Source organism: Ascaphus truei, chromosome 2, assembly GCF_040206685.1.
Source record: "Ascaphus truei isolate aAscTru1 chromosome 2, aAscTru1.hap1, whole genome shotgun sequence".
Lineage (NCBI taxonomy): Eukaryota > Metazoa > Chordata > Amphibia > Anura > Ascaphidae > Ascaphus > Ascaphus truei.
Window position 1 is genome coordinate 88,719,844 of NC_134484.1, and position 17,802 is coordinate 88,737,645.

The following is a 17,802-nucleotide window of genomic DNA, read 5'->3' on the forward strand; positions in this document are numbered from 1 at the left end:
ACACCATGTATATATACACATACACACAGTATATACACCATGTATATATATACACATACACACAGTACATACATAGATACACACAGTATATACACACCGTATATATACACAGATACACACAGTATATATATATATATATATACATACACACAGTATATACACACACGTATATATACACACATACACACAGTATATACACACACCGTATATATGCTGAAAGCAAACTACAGGTATACACGGAAGCCTGTTTATGATTAGGCTTATTAAGGAACTGAATCCCTAAATACAAAAATAAAGTACAGGCATACCCCACTTTAACATACGCAATGGGACCGGAGCATGTATGTAAAGTGAAAATGTACTTAAAGTGAAGCACTACCTTTTTTCCACTTTTTGATGCATGTACTGTACTGCAAACATCATATACATGCATAACTGATGTAAATAATGCATTTGTAACCAAAATAAATACAGTAGGCTTTATTGAAATAAAATCTTTAATGTCAGCTGATTTTTCTTATAAGTGCTGACAGAAACAACATGGATGAACGGAAAATGATTTAAAAAATTTGTAGGAAGGGTGAAGGAGAGGGCATATCTTCTACTGTACAGTATTTTTACTGAAAGGGCATGAAGGTGAGGTGCATTTATTTGACTGACTGATATATTTTTGGGACTTTAATTTGTGACTTTGGTGAAAACAATACAGTACAATACTGTACAGTACAGTGGTGTACAATGCTGTGCTTCCTTAGGCCGCGCGTATAGTGCCCGCGACCGGAGACGTGACATCACCCATCCCCGCTAGCGAAAGTTATATTTCGCTTTGCGGTGGCGTCGTGGGCTCCCGGGCATTTGATTTGTTCAGGGGCTGTCACATGAGGCGACAGCCCTTGAAAAATCAAATATTCCCGGCTTCCAAAGTTCGTTCCGTCGCATTGCCGCTCTCGCGCTTACTATAAGCGCACGCTGCGGCGGCAATGTGTTTGTTTTTGGGCGGCATCGCCGGCACTATACGCACGGCCTTACTCAGGTCCTTGATCAGCTTGGCTTACACGCACGCACTCCCTCAGTCACGCATGCACTCCCTCTGTCACACAATCTCTCACGCACTCCCTCAGTCACGCACTCCCTCAGTCACGCACGCACTCCCTCAGTCACACAATCTCTCACGCACGCACTCTCACTCAGTCACGCACACACACCCACACACACACACACACACTGTCACACACACACTGTCAAACACTCACTCAGTCACACACACTCACCCAGTCACACACACTCACTGAGTCAAACTCACCCACTGAGTCACACTCACTCACTCACTCAGTTACACACACACACACACACACACACACACACACACACACACACACACACACACACACACACACACACACACACACACACACACAAACACACACACACACACACACACACACACACACACAAATACACACGCACAGAATGCAGTAGAAGAGCACCTCCTCCTCCCCCATAGCCCGTAGCTCACATGCAAAGTTACGCTCTACAGCAGCAACAGCAGCAGCAGCAGGCTAGAGCGAGCTCTGAGGAGGAGGGGGGAGGAGGGAGGAAGGGGGAGGAGGAGGGAGGAGGAGGGAGGAGGGGGAAGAGCCAGGAGCTGCAGTGCGGGCGGAATCACTGCTATATCTGCAGATTGATGGCGCGCCCGATCTCCCCGTTCCCCCTGCCATCTGTCCCCGTTCACCCTTCCCCCTTACCTGCACTCCCACTCAGTTAGGGACCACAATGAAGGAGGTTGCAATATTGATGAAAGGTGCGCACGCACGCCGCTCCCTGGTGTCCGTACTCACGAAGCACGCGTCCGTACACAGGGGTATGGTGCAACTAAAAATAAATGTACGTACTTGCGAGTGTACTGCTGCGGCACATCCCATTCTAACTTTTACCCGTCTTGCCCCGCGCGTCATTACGGGCTGGCGCCGAACGTGGCCGTGCGCCAGCCCACCCTAGCCGCATCTTCCCCTCCCCCTTCCTCTCCCCACGCGAGCCCCTGCCTGTTCCGGCCCGCTCCACGCTCCCAAAAATAAAATACCCCCTTACCTGCAGCCTCCTTCGGGGATGCCTGGTGTCTTCGGGATGTTTGGCGTCTTCGGTGATGCCTGGCGTCCTCGGGACGCCAGGCGCACGTGCCCGGCGCCCGGCTGACGCGCGGCACGCCGGAAAAAAAAAAAAAAAGTAAGCCCGCACTTTCTAGTGGCGGCCGATTTAGAATAAACTCTGCCGCCACTGTACATAAAGCGGGTGTACGTAAAACGGGGTATGCCTGTACATTTTTGGGGGAATCCAGAATTTCGCACCAATGGAATTTGGATTTACTGTTAGTTTGAATTCTAAATATTATTTAATCATTTATTTTTTTTAAATATGTTGAGTTTCTTTTATAAAACATTGTTTTAATGCAGATGTATATGCATCCATAACATGCAGTGTATACAATTGTATACCAATTCATGATGGTCAGAACGTTACTATTAAATACTTCATATTATGGTTCTAAAATGTTTTAAGTCGTAACCCCTATATGAAATATTATTTGGTATTTTTAATATGCAAGTCATTTACTGGTAAAGGAGGATTACATATATTGCTCCCTTTCAAATTAACTATTACTTTAAAAAAACAATTTTGCAAAAAATAGTCTAAATAAAAATCTCCTGTACTCAGTCAGGACGATTCTATTTCAAACATTTCCCATAAATCTCCTAAAACTATTTTGCTGAAACCAATAAAAATTTCCACCAAACATATACAGTACCCTTTATCTTAGTCCTAAAAACTGGCACATGATCACAATTTTGTAAGGTAAAATGCAGACACCCAACACAGATTTGCATGGTGCTGGTATTAGGATTGCATTTGAAGATTACAAAGAAAAATCCTAGATTAGTGATTTTCAACCTTTTGTATCTCGGGGCACCTCTAACCACAGTGTTCCGTTTCTAAGGCACCCCTACAACAAGACAGGGTCAAAGAAAATACAGGATAGAGAGACTGTCACAGGAGACAGAAAGTCATAGGGGGCATAGAGTCACAGGAGCCAGGTGGGGCAGGGGAGTCAGAGGGGGCAGGGGAGTTAGAGGGGGCAGGGAGTCACAGGATTCAGAGGGGGTGGGGGAGTCATAGGGCAGAGAGGTATCAGAGGGGGCAGGGGCATCAGAGGGGGCAGGGGAATCAGAGGGGACAGTGAGTCATAGGAGTCAGAGTGGGCAGAATCTGATGGGGCAGGGAATCTGAAAGTCACAGAAAACATAAACACACACACACACACACACACACACACACACACACACACACACACACACACACACACACACACACACACACACACACACACAACAGGACTGTCACAGAAAACACACACAACAGGACAGTATCAGAAGACACACAGCCTCACCTCTCTACTGGTCATACTGCTACCATCTCCTCTGTTTGGCCACACCTCACCAGCTCCTGACACTACCTCCTGATTGGCTGCTGCTGGGTAATGCAGCCAATCAGGATAGAGAAAACTACCCTGCTATCTCCCTGCTCTGGGAGATTGGGGAAATCCTGTGGCACCTTTTTGATCCTCTCACAGAACCCCAGGGTGTCGCGGAACCCAGGTAAGAAAACACTGTGTTAGATTATATTAATGTTTACAAAGTGTATTAAGGTTTATAGTCTATAGTTGAGTAGAACTCCGGACATACATGAAAATGAGAGGTAACTCTCAATATATTGTTTCGTGGTAAAACAGTCTATAAATATTTTTAAAAACAAATATTAAATTACATACATTTTCTACCAATACCTTACATACAGTACCTCATTTCTTGATTCTTTCATTTGCTCTTCTAGAGTTTGCACATGCTTTTCCAGAACCTTCATGGTGTCAATGCATGCCCGATATTTCTTTTTTAACAGATCTACAGTAGATTCAGATGCTTCTGCCAGAGTGCAGCTCCCTACTACCTTTTCTTCTAGTGTTTTTATATGCTGTTGTAAATGCTCAACGTCCAGATTTTGCTTTTCTATGGTTTCTTCACCATGATCCATCTAAAAAGGAATATAAAAAACATTAAATAACTTTTTGTCCCATGTGCTTCAGCTTGTGTTTAAGGAAGTGTCAAAAGGAGAAATTAGAGAGGTGCTACAGATAATGAGATGTATCAAACTGTGCACCTATGAGCTTCTCGTTGTCCCTTCTTCCTGTCAAAACATTGTCCAGGGATAACATGGCATAGACCTTTTATAGAAATTTCTGCCAAACACTGAAACAAGATTGTTACATTTGACTTAAATTAGTCAAAGTGGTAGAAGTGATGATCTATGAGGATGTTAAAGAGATGCTAAACCTCCCCATCTTATGTGAAATAGGTATCACTAACTTGCATCCCATTTTGTTTCATTCAGCCCCAAACACTCCACGGTAACTATCCTGTAAACATTTGCAATGAGATCAAGTGTGGAATGGAACTATGACAACTTACTGGTGCAATATTCCTAGATTTTGAAAAGGCTTTTGATAATGTTGATCATGTTATCTTGCTAAACAAACTCAAGTGCTCTGGAATAGGGAAGCATGCTTTAAACTGGTTTCATTCCAACCTATCAGGTAGTTCCAAACATGTGTCTATCTCGGGCACTAACTCCAACCCCTTGGATATCACCAGGCTCTGTTCTAGGGCCCATACTCGTCTCAGGGTTCATTAATGATCTGCCTACAGTTTGTAAGGGAGCTTCAATACACAAGTATGCGGATAACACAATCTTATATGCACGCAGCCCTAACCTCTCCAACCTTGGACACATACTTCAATTTGACTTTTTGAGACTTTAAAATTGGATTTCCCAAAACAAACTGTTTTTAAACACTGACAAGTCTGTAATAATGGTATTTGGGGCAAAGGATACATTTCTAAAGGTTCCTATGAATGAGCTCCAGATTAGAACCAACTCTAATACTATTATAGCCCCTGTTACTAGTTTCAAATATGTGGGCATATGGTTTGACTCCCATTAACATTTGGGCTGCACATTGATAGCCTGATATCCAAAACCTATGCCAAACTAGGTATTCAATATAGGAACAAATCCTCCCTAAGTCTGCAGGTCTAAAAGTGCATCGCACAGCAGATGCTGATGCCAATTATAGACTATGGGGACATAGTATATTATTTATTTATAAAATGTTTTACCAGGAAGTAATACATTGAGAGTTACCTCTCGTTTTCAAGTATGTCCTGGGCATAGTTAATATGACAAATAATACATGGTTACAAATACAGTTACATAAATGAACAGGGTATACATTATATACAATACATTGCATGCACAGTTAGAGAAGATGTATATTATAGGCTTATGTAACAGTTACAGACCAGATTAAAATGTGAGACAGCCTTAGTTTTGGAAGAACTTAAACTGGTGGTGGATGTGAGAGTCTCCGGTAGGTTGTTCCAGTTTTGGGGTGCACGGTAAGAGGAGGAGCGGCCGGATACTTTGTTGAGCCTTGGGACCATGAACAGTCTTTTGGAGTCAGATCTCAGATGATAAGTGCTGCATGTGGTAGGGGTGAGGAGCTTGTTCAGATAGGTGCGTAGCTTGCCCAGAAAGTATTTGAAGGCAAGACAGGAAAGGTGAACTTTGCGCCTAGACTCGAGTGATGACCAATCTAGTTCTTTGAACATTTCGCAGTGATGTGTGTTGTAGTTGCATTGGAGAATGAAACGACAAATTGAAACAACTGCACCCCAAACACACCTTGGCAAACTTGATACCCTCTACAACTAACTATGCCGCTTTGTTCTTCAATGCAACTACAACACACATAACTGCAAAATGTTCAAAGAACTAGATTGGTCATCACTTGAGTCTAGGCGCAAAGTTCAACTTTCCTGTCTTGCCTTCAAATATTTTCTGGGCAAGCTACCCACCTATCTGAACAAGTTCCTCACCCCTACCACATGCAGCACTTATCTGAAATCTGACTACAAAAGACTGTTCATGGTCTGCTCCTCCTTCTCGTACTGTGCACACCTTCTTTCAAAACTAAAGCTGTCTCACATTTTAATCTGGTCTGTAACTGTTATATACGCAAATAATATATATTATCTTTAACTGTGCATGCAATGTCTAGTATTTAATGTATAACCCTGTTCGCTTATGTAACCATGTATTATTTGTCATCATAGCTCTATGCCCAGGACATACTTGAAAACGAGAGGTAACTCTCAATGTATTACTTCCTAGTAAAACATTTGATAAATAAATAAGCTAACAAGTTAACTTAGAAGAAAAACAATATGCATTATATTTTCCCGACCTTCTGTTTTGCCTCCTGATGAACAAGTTCAGCATTCTCTAAGTGCTGTTGGAGACCTGCTATTTTTTCTTTGTACTCTTGTATCTTTAGTTGGTTCTCTTCGCGTGCTTCACTGGCAGAGTCCAACTCCTTCTGCGTTAGAGAGGTTTTTTGGTTCCATCGTTCTAAGTCGGCAGTATGGGCATGTTTGGCGAGACCCAGATCATTCTTCAGTTTCTCTACGACTGTCGTATAATTCTGAATCTAAAAGATTTTGCACATTCATATCAACATCAGTGTATTGCTGTGAAACGGGTGAACATTTCAAACAAATTTCACATTTCAAACAAATAAAGTAACTTTACATTTGTATTCAAAAAAAATTGTGCAGACTCAATATATACCGTCCCCCCCAAAAAAACAAAGCAAAATATAGTGTACAAACAGCACTTTATCCTTGACTCTATCAAGTTTAAGGCACAGAATAGACTGTACAATTCATAGCCATATAAACCACAGCACTCAGAAAACAAGTACAATACAGTGGTTGATAGCTGCCTAAAATGTCTACCTGCAAGTACAGTAATAGACTACAGATGCACTTCAACAAACAATGTGACATACTCATAACTATCTCAATAGTTGACCCAAGTAAATAGTTGACACTGCAAAATATCAACACACGGAGTGCCATCAATACAGTTAATTATTAAAAAATTGCCTATTGTTTAACAGTTCTTCAGGAGGTGGGACTTTTGTATTGTACATAATAATATAACACAGTGGATTATGTATTGTGTGTGTATACAGTGCATTTATTTTTGGTTTTATATGGCAGATATGGAAATCACTGATAAAAAAATATATATACTGTGATACATTCACAGTCTCTGGGTGCTGGAATAGGGCAGTTATGGGACTTTCCAGCGTACAGAGAGCTAATTACCCCTACAGCAGCTAGATCAGCTGCAGATAATCAGAATTAACTCCTGAATTAATAAGGAAGTGTTTTAAGGCAGACACAGAGAGCTGCCATGCTGAGAGAGACTGCTGTTGCCAGAGAAGGGAGACAGAGAAGAGATCTCCCCAGCTATGGAAACTGGCACAGTCAGCTAGACCCGCTGGACGGTAGTCGCGGAGTCTGCTGGAACTCACTGGGTCTTAATCCAAGGAAGGAAGGACGCGAGACCATGCCCTGGGATGTCCTGTCCTTTATACTGGATTTACAGAGGAGAGATTCTCTGAGCTCTCGTGGGGCTGAGCTGCCTTAAAGAATGAAGGACGTGAGACTGTGCTGAAGCAGGGATGTCCTGTCCTTAACTTTGCACTTACAGAGGAGAGATTATTTGAGCTTGCGTGGGGCTGAGCTCCCCTAAGAATGAAGGACGCAAGACCACGGTGAAGCGGGGACATCCGGGTCCATAATGTTGGAATTACAGAGGAGGGATTCTCAGAACTCTCGCAGGGTTCAGAGGAAACTACCTAAAGCCCCAACAGAAACATATAAGAGAAACACTATATTGTTGTGTGCAGAGACTGTGTGTGTTTAGCTATAATAGTACCTGTTTTGGGGTGGTAACAAGCTTGGCTGTCAATCCAGTTAATAAGGGCTGAAGCTCATGTATAGTTAGTCTCCTAAGAAGAGTAGGCATTTATTTTATGATTTGTTTTGATTTAAAGGGATGGTGGGCCTGTTAGTGTATAATTTAAACCCTGTAAATAAACCCTGTATTGAGAAATACTATGTTTCCTGCCTTAATCTGGGACCAAAAGAGACTGCAACGTGGTGTGGGCATCACAATTGATGGAGAATGTGGGCAGTCCAAAAGGAACTGAGCAGCGGAAACTGTGAGATTGAAAATAAATGTGGGGATTTAAAATGACCGCCCAACTGAAGTGAAAAAATTAATTCTGCAAGTAAAGTCTGTCACACTGTGTATGACCAGTTGTGCTTACAGGATACATAGGGAAAGATATGAAGAATTGAGGAAATAGCGCCTACAAGAGATCAAGGTGAAGAATTTGTCTAGAAGGAAAAATGGTGGAAATCATATGTTTTCTGTGTAAAATGCCTGGCAACACGAAGCAGTGCCCTGTGAGGAAGGAGCGTCCCTGTGTGGCCCCGCAAAAGGAACCACAGATGTGTTTATGGTGTAAAGAACTTGGCCACACCAAACATTGCCCCTTCAGGCCGTATGATGACTATGATGAGGAGGACTCCTATGGGGCCCCACAAAAAGGACAGCCTCAGCAGCTAGAGAAAATTTTTTTTCCAGCGAGCCAAGCAACTGCAGCAAAAAGCAACATGCTGTGGTCACAAGGAAAATGCAGAAGTTTTCTTTAGAAAGTGCACATTCATTACCACTGATGAGAAAGAATGTGTGCCCAGTACTGCTTATGTATCAGAATCTACCCCAGTAAAGAAAAAGAAGTCTGGTAGGTTGCTAACACAGGAAGCTATAGAAAATGTTAATGATGGCCCTGTGATGTCAGAAGGGTTCCCCGCTGAAAATGCTCTGCAACCTACCAGACATGAATTGGATCTTGTACATGAACAATTAAATTAAGAGCTTGAAGTCTCCCAGAAAGAGATGCACATCCTCAGCACCGAGCTGGAAGTCTCACGCCATGAGGTCCACACTCTCAGCACATAGGTCTGTGAATTGAAGGATGCTGAGGAAGAGATACTGATTTGTTTAGAGACTGTAAAAAGAACAAATATAAGTCTGAAACAGGAAAAGTTAGAAGTGTGGGAAGGACTGCAGAATGTAGAGAGGGTGGTGCAAGAAGAACGTGTCTCCCTGGACCAGCACATACAAGCAGCGCACCTACTGCAGAGCCAGCTGCAAGAGCTACGTGCATAAATGCAAAAGGCCAAGGAGAAACAGACAGATGCAGAGGAGAAGCAGCGAGTTCTACAGGAAGCAAGTGTCCAGGCTGCTAACCAAGTACAAGTGCAACAGGAATGGCATAGTACCCAATATGTCCCCACAGAGCAGCATGATGAGCTGAAGGCCACGCTGATTGTCACCAGAGCATTGCTGGAGGTGGAGCTTAGATACCAGGTGACTCTGTATCAGATGGAGCGGGAGAAGGTCCAGAAACTGGAGCAAGAGCTGGAAAAGAAGAGAGGCTGCTACATACCCAAAAGTCAGTACACCCAGGAGAAAGAGGCGTGGAAAACAGAAGCAGCGGCAATCCCAGCGACAAAAACGGCAGAGCTCCAAAATATGAAGGAGGCGCTGATGCAGAGCAAGCACCGGGAAGAGGTGAAGGCCCTGAGAGGGTACTTGCAGGATCAAATTGCAGAGCTGCAGACGTCAAGATACAGTTCGCCAAAAAGGAAGAGAGGGAAGTGTTGTCTGTCAGGTGGCCAGTCTGGCACTGCGCTATGAGACCATGATGGCCGATACACGCAAGCTGCTGGACCACACAGTCAATGAGAGGGCCTGTCTGCAACGGGAGCTGGACAAGGTCTGGGAAGAGCATCGGCAGCTGCAGGTCAGAAATAGAGAAAAGGAAACGGATTTAAGCCTTGCTTTGAATCTGCTGAGAGATAGGGAATCGCGACTCAACACCAAAAAAGCTGAACTGACAACTGCACTGAGTGGAAAAATAAGTACAATAGGACAGCTTCAAGACCCGAGGAATGACCTGGAGTCTGTCCATGCTGGCAGCAAGTTGGCAGGGAAACAACAGCGTGACCTAGGTGAGGAGATCGAGCGGGACACTATGTTGGACTCTACTGCTGCCCGGCAGGAGGTTTCTCAGATGAAGTAGGAGAAAAAGGTTACAAACCTAAAACAGACACTTGGTTTCTCTACAACAGGAAAATTTATTGGCCTGGTCCAAACATCTATATCCCACAGAAACTAATGCCTGTGAAGACAAGGGTACAGTGAGAGCTGGGGACACCTCTCAACTGCAAAACGAAATGCAAAGTTTGAAGCGCCTGAGCAAGTGGTGTGCGCCTGTAAGTGTGACTGCAATGCCGTTGCAGTACTACAGTCTACTTTCCGCAAGGCATGGAATGAGGGGGATAAAGTCCTGGCAGAGAGAGCTAACAGACAGCAGGTTGCTCGGGAACCTTTGTAAGAAGGGATACAACAAAAGCAGAACTTCAACCCTAAACTCAAACCGGCACAAGACAAAGAGGTAGCAAAGTACCAGTCTGCAGGCTCAGAAGGCCTAGTAATTGGCCTGAAGGAAAACGTCTTCAACTGGAAGGTAAGGAACAAGAAGAGATGGATGTCAGACGTCTCTGACAAAGCGGCTGGTGCACGGGAAAACTGCACAGGCCGCTTCACAGGACAAGGTACACTGGGGAAGGGGATATGTGATACAATCACTGTCTCTAGGTGCTGGAATAGGGCAGCTATGGGACTTTCCAGCGTACAGAGAGTTAATTTCCCCTAAAGTAGCTAGTTCAGCTGCAGATAATCAGGATGAACTGCTGAATGAACAAGGAAGTGTTTTAAGGCAGAAACAGGGAGCTGCTATGCTGAGAGAGACTGCTGTTCCCAGAGAAGGGGGACAGAAAAGAGTTCTCCCCAGTTGTGGAAGATGGCACAGTCCCCTTGACCCGCTGAACGGTGGTCGCGGAGTCTGCTGGGACTGCCTGGGTCTTAATCTTAGGAAGAGGAAGGAAGGAAGGATGCGAGACCGTGCTGAAGCAGGGATGTCCTGTCCTTAACATTGGACTTACAGAGAAGAGATTCTCTGAGCTCTCGTGGGGCTGAGCTCCCTCAAGAATGAAGGACACAAGACCACATTGAAGCGGACACATCTGGTCCATAACCTTGGTGTAACAGGGGACTTATCCCTGTTCAGGTAATGTGCCTCTAATCCAGCAGTGTGGTGGTTAACTGCTGTTAGTCAATTAACAAAACACCACCTGCCTGATTAGATGGCTTAGAAAGCCTGTCTTTTGAAACAGGAAGTGAGAACTCCTTAGCTGTGACTGAGAGCTGAACTTGGGAGAGAGAGCAGAGATTGTCTTTGACTCTTACAACAGTCTTGAGCCCTGCCAGAAGAAACAGCAGAGCTGCTTACAAGACACAGGGAAAACTTCTAAACCTGTATGCTGACCAACCATGGAGACAAGGGAGCTGAAGCAGGAACAGTGAAGATTTTCCCTCCAAACCACAAGGAACAGATAATACTTTCATTCTTAAAAGACTGCTTATATCTGCTTATTGCATGCTATGTGTTTGGGGCTGCGAGAACTGCTTGACTAAGGGAGATGTGAATTATTGCATAGTGTTTCACTAGAAATACTCCCCAGTGAATAGAAGCTTTGTTCCCCCCCCTGTGTTTGGATACATTTCCTGATGAAAAGGAAAAGGCACAATAAAGCCTTATTATTATTTTACATTATAAACGACTCCAAGTGTGTACCTCTGTGAATGTCCGTCTACACTTGGAAATACAGAGGAGGGATTCTCTGAACTCTTGCAGGGTCCAGAGGGAACTACCTGGAGCCCCAACAAAAACAGATAAGAGAAACACTATATTGCTGTGGGCACAGACTGTGTATGTTTAGCTATAATAGTACCTGTTTTGGGGTGGTAAATAGCTTAGCTGTCAATCCAGTTAGTAAGGGCTGAAGCTGCATGTACAGTTAGTCTCCTAAGAGGAGTAGGCGTTTATTTTATGATTTATTTTGACTTAAAGAGACGCTGGGCCTGTTAGTGTATAATTTAACCCTGTAAATAAACCCTGTATGAGAAATGCAACGTTTGCTGCCTTAATCTGGGACTAAAAGAGACTGCAACGTGGTGTGGGCATCACAATCCCTAAAACAGAAATTAAATGCCGTCCTAAGAATAACATAAGAACTAGGGCAAATACAGTAATTCAAGTAGAATACATTTAGAATTGCCTTTATTAATGCAAAAATATACCGTTATAGAACCCAATACTATTATCAGCAGAGAATGCCTAATATAGAGTAGGAAAAAATAGAACACGCGTCTCTTAAGAAAAAAGGAAGGATGGGATATAAAGCTCATGGGAGAAGTTAAATGGCATAAATTACAGGGAGGACAGACTAGAAAGAAAAAGACAGAAGAACAAAAAAAGAGAGATAGATCCCTGTGCATCGTATTTTGGAAAGAGACACAGAAGCTTATTGTTTAGTTTCTGATTTTTATTCTAAGTCACTGCATGCATACCACATCCTGCTTATTTAAAATAGTGCAGTGGAATGTTTCCATTGCTTTCAATTTGACTTGTAAAACCATCTTAATTTACTATGCAGGACCCTTTTTTTAGTTTCAGCTATCTTTGTGAATTATTGCCATGTTGTGCTCTTTGTATAATCTTTATACTTCGAGAATAAAGATTAATAATTGTGAGAACACAAATGATTTACCAGAAAAATAGAAAATAATTCGATTTTGAAAGGGAAAAAGTACTTTTTGTATTTTTACAGCCACATACAGTAGCAGCTCTGGATATTCGTATATCACTTTATATTTGCGACCCCCAATAATAATGACGGAATCAAATATGGTTTATATTAACCAATCACTACTTTTGAAACAAAATGATGTATGAATTATTCAAACAATGAGCAATTAAGAGTCAGGTTATGTGCAAAAATAAGTGAAACCCTAATCTTATCAGCTAAATTTAAGGGGATCAGTAGAATCAAGTGTTGAAATAATTAGGTTGATCTACAGGGTTTGGGAGACCCCACCCTATATCAAGATCAGAAACTTTGTGAGTTTGTTCTTCACCATACAGGTGTGTAGAAACACGTCAATCAAAAGAAATCTCTGAGTACCTTAGAAAAGCCGTTATTGATGCTCATCAGTCTAGAAAGAGTTATAAAACCATTTATAAGGATTTGCCAATCCACCTTCAGATAGATCTACAAATGGAGAACGTTCAAGACCACAGTCACTCTACCCAGTAGTGGTTGTCCTACCAAAATCTCTCCAAGAACAAACCGGCAATTCATCCAGGAAGTAACAAAGAATCCCAGAGTAACATACAAGGATCTGCAGGCCACTCTCACCTTTGCTAATGTTAGTGTTCATGACTCAACTATCAGAAAAACACTGAACAAAAATGGTGTTCATGGAAGGATAGTAAAGGAGGAAAACACTGCTCTCTAAAAAGAACATTACTGCCTGTCTGAAGTTCGCCAAAGAGCACATACAGTAGATGATCCTGAAGACTTCTTGAACAATGTTATTTGGACAGACGAGTCAAAGGTAGAACTTTTTGGCCTCAAGGAGAAACATTATGTTTGTCGATAACCAAACACTGCGTTCGAACTAAAGAACCTCATTCAAGCAGTCAAGCATGGTGGTGTGAGTGTGATGCTTTGGGACTTCTTTGCTGCCCCAGAACATGGATGGCTTGCCTGCATGATCACAACCATGACTTCTGCATTGTATCAGAAGATGCTAGAGAATAATGTAAGGCCATCCGTCAGTAAGCTGATGCAAAAGAGGGTCAGGCATCAAAACAATGATCTTAAACATACAAGCAGATCAACAAAAGAATAGCTGCAGAAGAAGAAATTCCCCATTTTAGAACGGCCTAGTCAAAGTCCAGACATAAACCCCATCAAAATGTTGTTGCAGGACCTGAAGCGAGCTGTCCAATGAGGGAAGCCCTCCAATATCACAGAGTTGAAGCAGTTCTGTGAGGAGGAATGGGCCAAATTCCTCAAAACCGATGTGAAAGATTGACCAGTAGTTACACTAAATATTTAGTTGAAGTCATTATTGATTGCCACCAGGTACTGAATCTATTCTATTCACATATTTTTCCAAAAGCATACTCGATCAGCACTCAATAATTATTAACTGTTTTGTGCTGATCCAGTATGGTTTTTGTATAGTGGTATGCATCTTGCGGTATAGATGCAGGATCATAGCACCTCCAAATGAATTATAATAAACATGGTGAGTGCTAGTTCATTCTAGTTTTTTAAATCACATACTTTTTCACACATGGATATTGAATGTTGAATGATATTTGCTGCATTTTTTTAATACAGTCTTGCAGCAGGGGTCTCCGGAGCTGAATTCCATTCATTTCAGCTCCGGAGACCCCCTGCTTCCCGAGATACTTACCTTCAAAGGTGGTGCCGATATCTCTGCAGTTTTCTGTAGTTTTCAGCTTCCTCGTTACATGGGTCAATAGGAAGCTGAACCTGATGACGTCACAGCTTCCTATTGGCCTGCAGGAGCTTTGAAAAGCAGACATACAGTGAATTCTGGAGTGGCTACCGGCACCATCTTCGCAGATAAGTATCTCCAGAAGAGGGGGTCCCCACAGCTGAAATTAATGGGGTTGAGCTACTGGAGACACCATGCTTCAATTCTGCATTAAAAAAATGAAAAGGAAAAAAAAAAGACTTGGATTCCCTCTTCAATATAATAAATGGGAACTATTTTTGTTTTGACTGGTTATATCTGCATTGAAGTCGGGTTAACAGAAATAGCAGAACATTTAATGAAGTTATCTAGTAGCACATGTAGTCATAGTGCCCATACCTGACCCAGATAAATCTCCTGCTCATACAATAGTTGCTGCTTTGCCTTTTCTGTTTCATTCAGTTGATCTTCCTGTTCATTGCATTTTTCCCACAGCGCACGAGACTCACTTTGCAGACATTTAATCTTCTGTTGAAGTCTTGAGACCTCTCCCTCTTGAAGACTCAGCTGTTAAATAAACATTAATTTTAAAAATAAATTGTGAAGTCATTGCGAGCAACACAAATCAATTAATGGCTGAACCCCAACATTCTAAATTGTTTAGTATCAGAGAGGGCTACTTAAGCAATCTTGACAGAATATGCAGGTTGATATCAGCTGTTCAACTGAAGCATTTATTACGTTTTCATGAATAGCCGCCAAACAGGTGGGACCTTTTTATACTGATAATTCAATTATGTTTTTTATTATTATTGTTTATTTATAAATCACCAACATATTCCACAGCACGGTACAATTGGGGTATAGAGTTATGTGTATTACATACAAATAAGGTTAAAAAAGCTCAAACAGATACAAAGGGTAATGAGGACCATGCTCCTGAGATATTACAATCTAGAGTGTATAAGGTGCAATGTTGACACAAAAGGTAAAGTGGGTGCTCATTGTGGGACGGAGTATAGCTCAGTATGGAGTATGGCCCAGCCGCTCAGATGGTGCCATTGAGGTTTGGAGGTGGGTGGGGGTGTTAGAGTGAAATTTGGTCCAGCCGCACAGCTGGTCCGCATAGGGATTGGGGGGGTGAGGTGGGGAGGGGAGGGAGGAATGGATGTTAGATAGGCTTCTTTTTTTAAATGTCTGAAAGCTTGGGGTAAGTCGGATGGTGCATGATAGGATATTCCAGAGGGTGGGGGCAGCACAGGAGAAGTCTTGAAGGCAGGAGTGAGAGAAGATAATAAAGCAAGAGGAAAGGTGGATGTCATGAGCAGAATGTAAGGGGCATTTAGGAATAAATTTGGGGACGAGTGCTGATAAAGGAGGGAAAAAAAACGTTTTAGTGGAGCGGTGTGTGAAGTAGAGGAGCCTGGCAGCAGCATTTTGGATGGATTGGAGTTGGACCAGACAGACATGGTGAATGCCAGTTACAGTAGTCAAGTCAGAGAAAAAGATGAGTGAGTGAATTAGGATTTTAGGAGTGTCATGAGGGAGAAAAGGGTGCATCCTAGCGATATTTCTGAGGTGGAGACAGCAGGACTTAATGAGGGAGTGAATGTGAGGAATGAAGGAGAGAGCAGAGTCAAAGATGACCCGTGGGCAGCAGGTTAGGGGTGTTGATGAGATTGTGATATTATTGACAGTGAAGGAGAGTTTGGCTGTAAGGGGTGACAGTGGAAGGGGAAAGAGTATTAGTTCTGTTTTTGACATGTTAAGCTTCAGGTAACGGTTTGTCATCCATGAGGAGATTGTAGAGAGACAGTTGGTGACACGGGACAAGAGAGATGGGGAGAGAGGTCAGGGGAGGTGAGGTAAATTTGGGTGTTATCGGCTTAGAGATGATACTGAAAGCCAAAAGATTGTATTAGTTCAAAAAGAGAAGAGGTGTAGAGAAGAACAGAGGTCCAAGGACAGAGCCTGTCGGACCCCAACAGGAAGAGGGAGTGACGTGGAGGAGACACCACAGAAGGAAACACTGTTGAATGGTAGTATGAATTTATTTGGAAGTCTGGTAAATAAATTCTGTGTTTCATGTTTTGAGCTAGTAAGATTTATACCCTACTAAGTCCCAAAGCGATTTTGGAAGTTTTTTGTCACAGAATAATAATTTTAAATGCAGAAAAAATAGAGAACCCATGGGTGTATCTGCATGTCGTCACCCGGTCTCAATAATCTGACAAGCAAAGTATGAGGAGAATAAGCTAATGTGGAATTTGTGTTGAAAACTGAATTTATATGGACTTAACATTTTTGACCACAAGTTTACATTAAAACACAATTAAAACACAATAAAACTAATAATAAGTAAATAGATAAAGTATCTGACGTCTAAATTTAGCATACTGTACTGTAGGTTGAACTTGATGGTCATATGTTTTTTTTCAACCTCATCTACTATGTAACAGACATTTTTGTCTAAACCCACTTCATATAACTTACTTCTTCTCGAGAGCCAAAATGTTTCTCCTGTGATGTTTTCAAGCCTGTCTTAAGTTGTAAAATGATTTGATCTCTGTTATTGACCTAAAAATGAGAATATAAAAAAATGAAACACACATGAACATTAAGAGAGAATTAAGTCACCGGAATCAATAACTGACTTAATTCAAAGCTAACTTAAGTAAGGTAAGACATATTTTTTTGCTCAGGCTTTCATGTCCTTGTTGGCCCTTTTTAAAGTTCAATTCTGCATATATTTCACATCAATGGCATAACATGATTGACAGACAAAAAGTCATCTATTTCTATCTTTATTGAATCAAAGCTCACTCCAGCACTAAATGTGTTAAAGACTCATAAAAACAGTGAAGAAAAATCAGTTACGTTACATGCAAAAAATAATGGCACATGTGTGGCTGTCATTTGTGAAGCTTACAATAAAGCAAATGACATGCCTTATTATGTTCTATAAACATATAACTGACAAGAAGCACTTAAGGGGGAAAAAGTCCAAATGTACTGTAGCACACGCATACACACCTCTTGTTGTGCAGTTTTATGTCTCTCTATGACAACTGCCAGTTCTAGCTCCAGTTTTTTCCTTTCTTCACTCATCTTGGAAATATCCTGGGACTGCTGCTTGATTTGCTCTGTCAGCTGAATATTTTCTTCTTTAAGTTTATGTAAAAGTTTCTCCCGGTGGAGCAACTGGATGTAAAACAGATAAATGCAAGGTTCATTTCAAATCTTGCTGTCCCATCTTCACATTATGTTCCCCAAAGTGGAGTTTAATCCTCTGTAGGAATTGCTTCTAAGATAAACAAAAAAGCTGAGCTGCCCGTCTTTCGAATATTCAAAACATAC

General features: G+C 42.1%; 1 protein-coding gene across 5 annotated transcripts in view; it reads right to left on the reverse strand.

Moving 5' to 3' along the window:
* LOC142482964 (uncharacterized) overlaps positions 1-17,802 on the reverse strand; it is a 760,779-nt gene that overhangs the window by 324,119 nt on the left and 418,858 nt on the right. For all 5 annotated transcript variants that reach the window (XM_075583088.1, XM_075583087.1, XM_075583086.1 and 2 more), the window contains 5 exons: positions 17,479-17,646; positions 16,939-17,022; positions 14,845-15,012; positions 6,353-6,595; positions 3,853-4,083 (listed from right to left, as the gene is read on the reverse strand). In XM_075583088.1, coding sequence (XP_075439203.1) covers positions 3,853-4,083; positions 6,353-6,595; positions 14,845-15,012; positions 16,939-17,022; positions 17,479-17,646 — 894 coding nt within the window. The remainder of the gene's footprint in view (positions 1-3,852; positions 4,084-6,352; positions 6,596-14,844; positions 15,013-16,938; positions 17,023-17,478; positions 17,647-17,802) is intronic.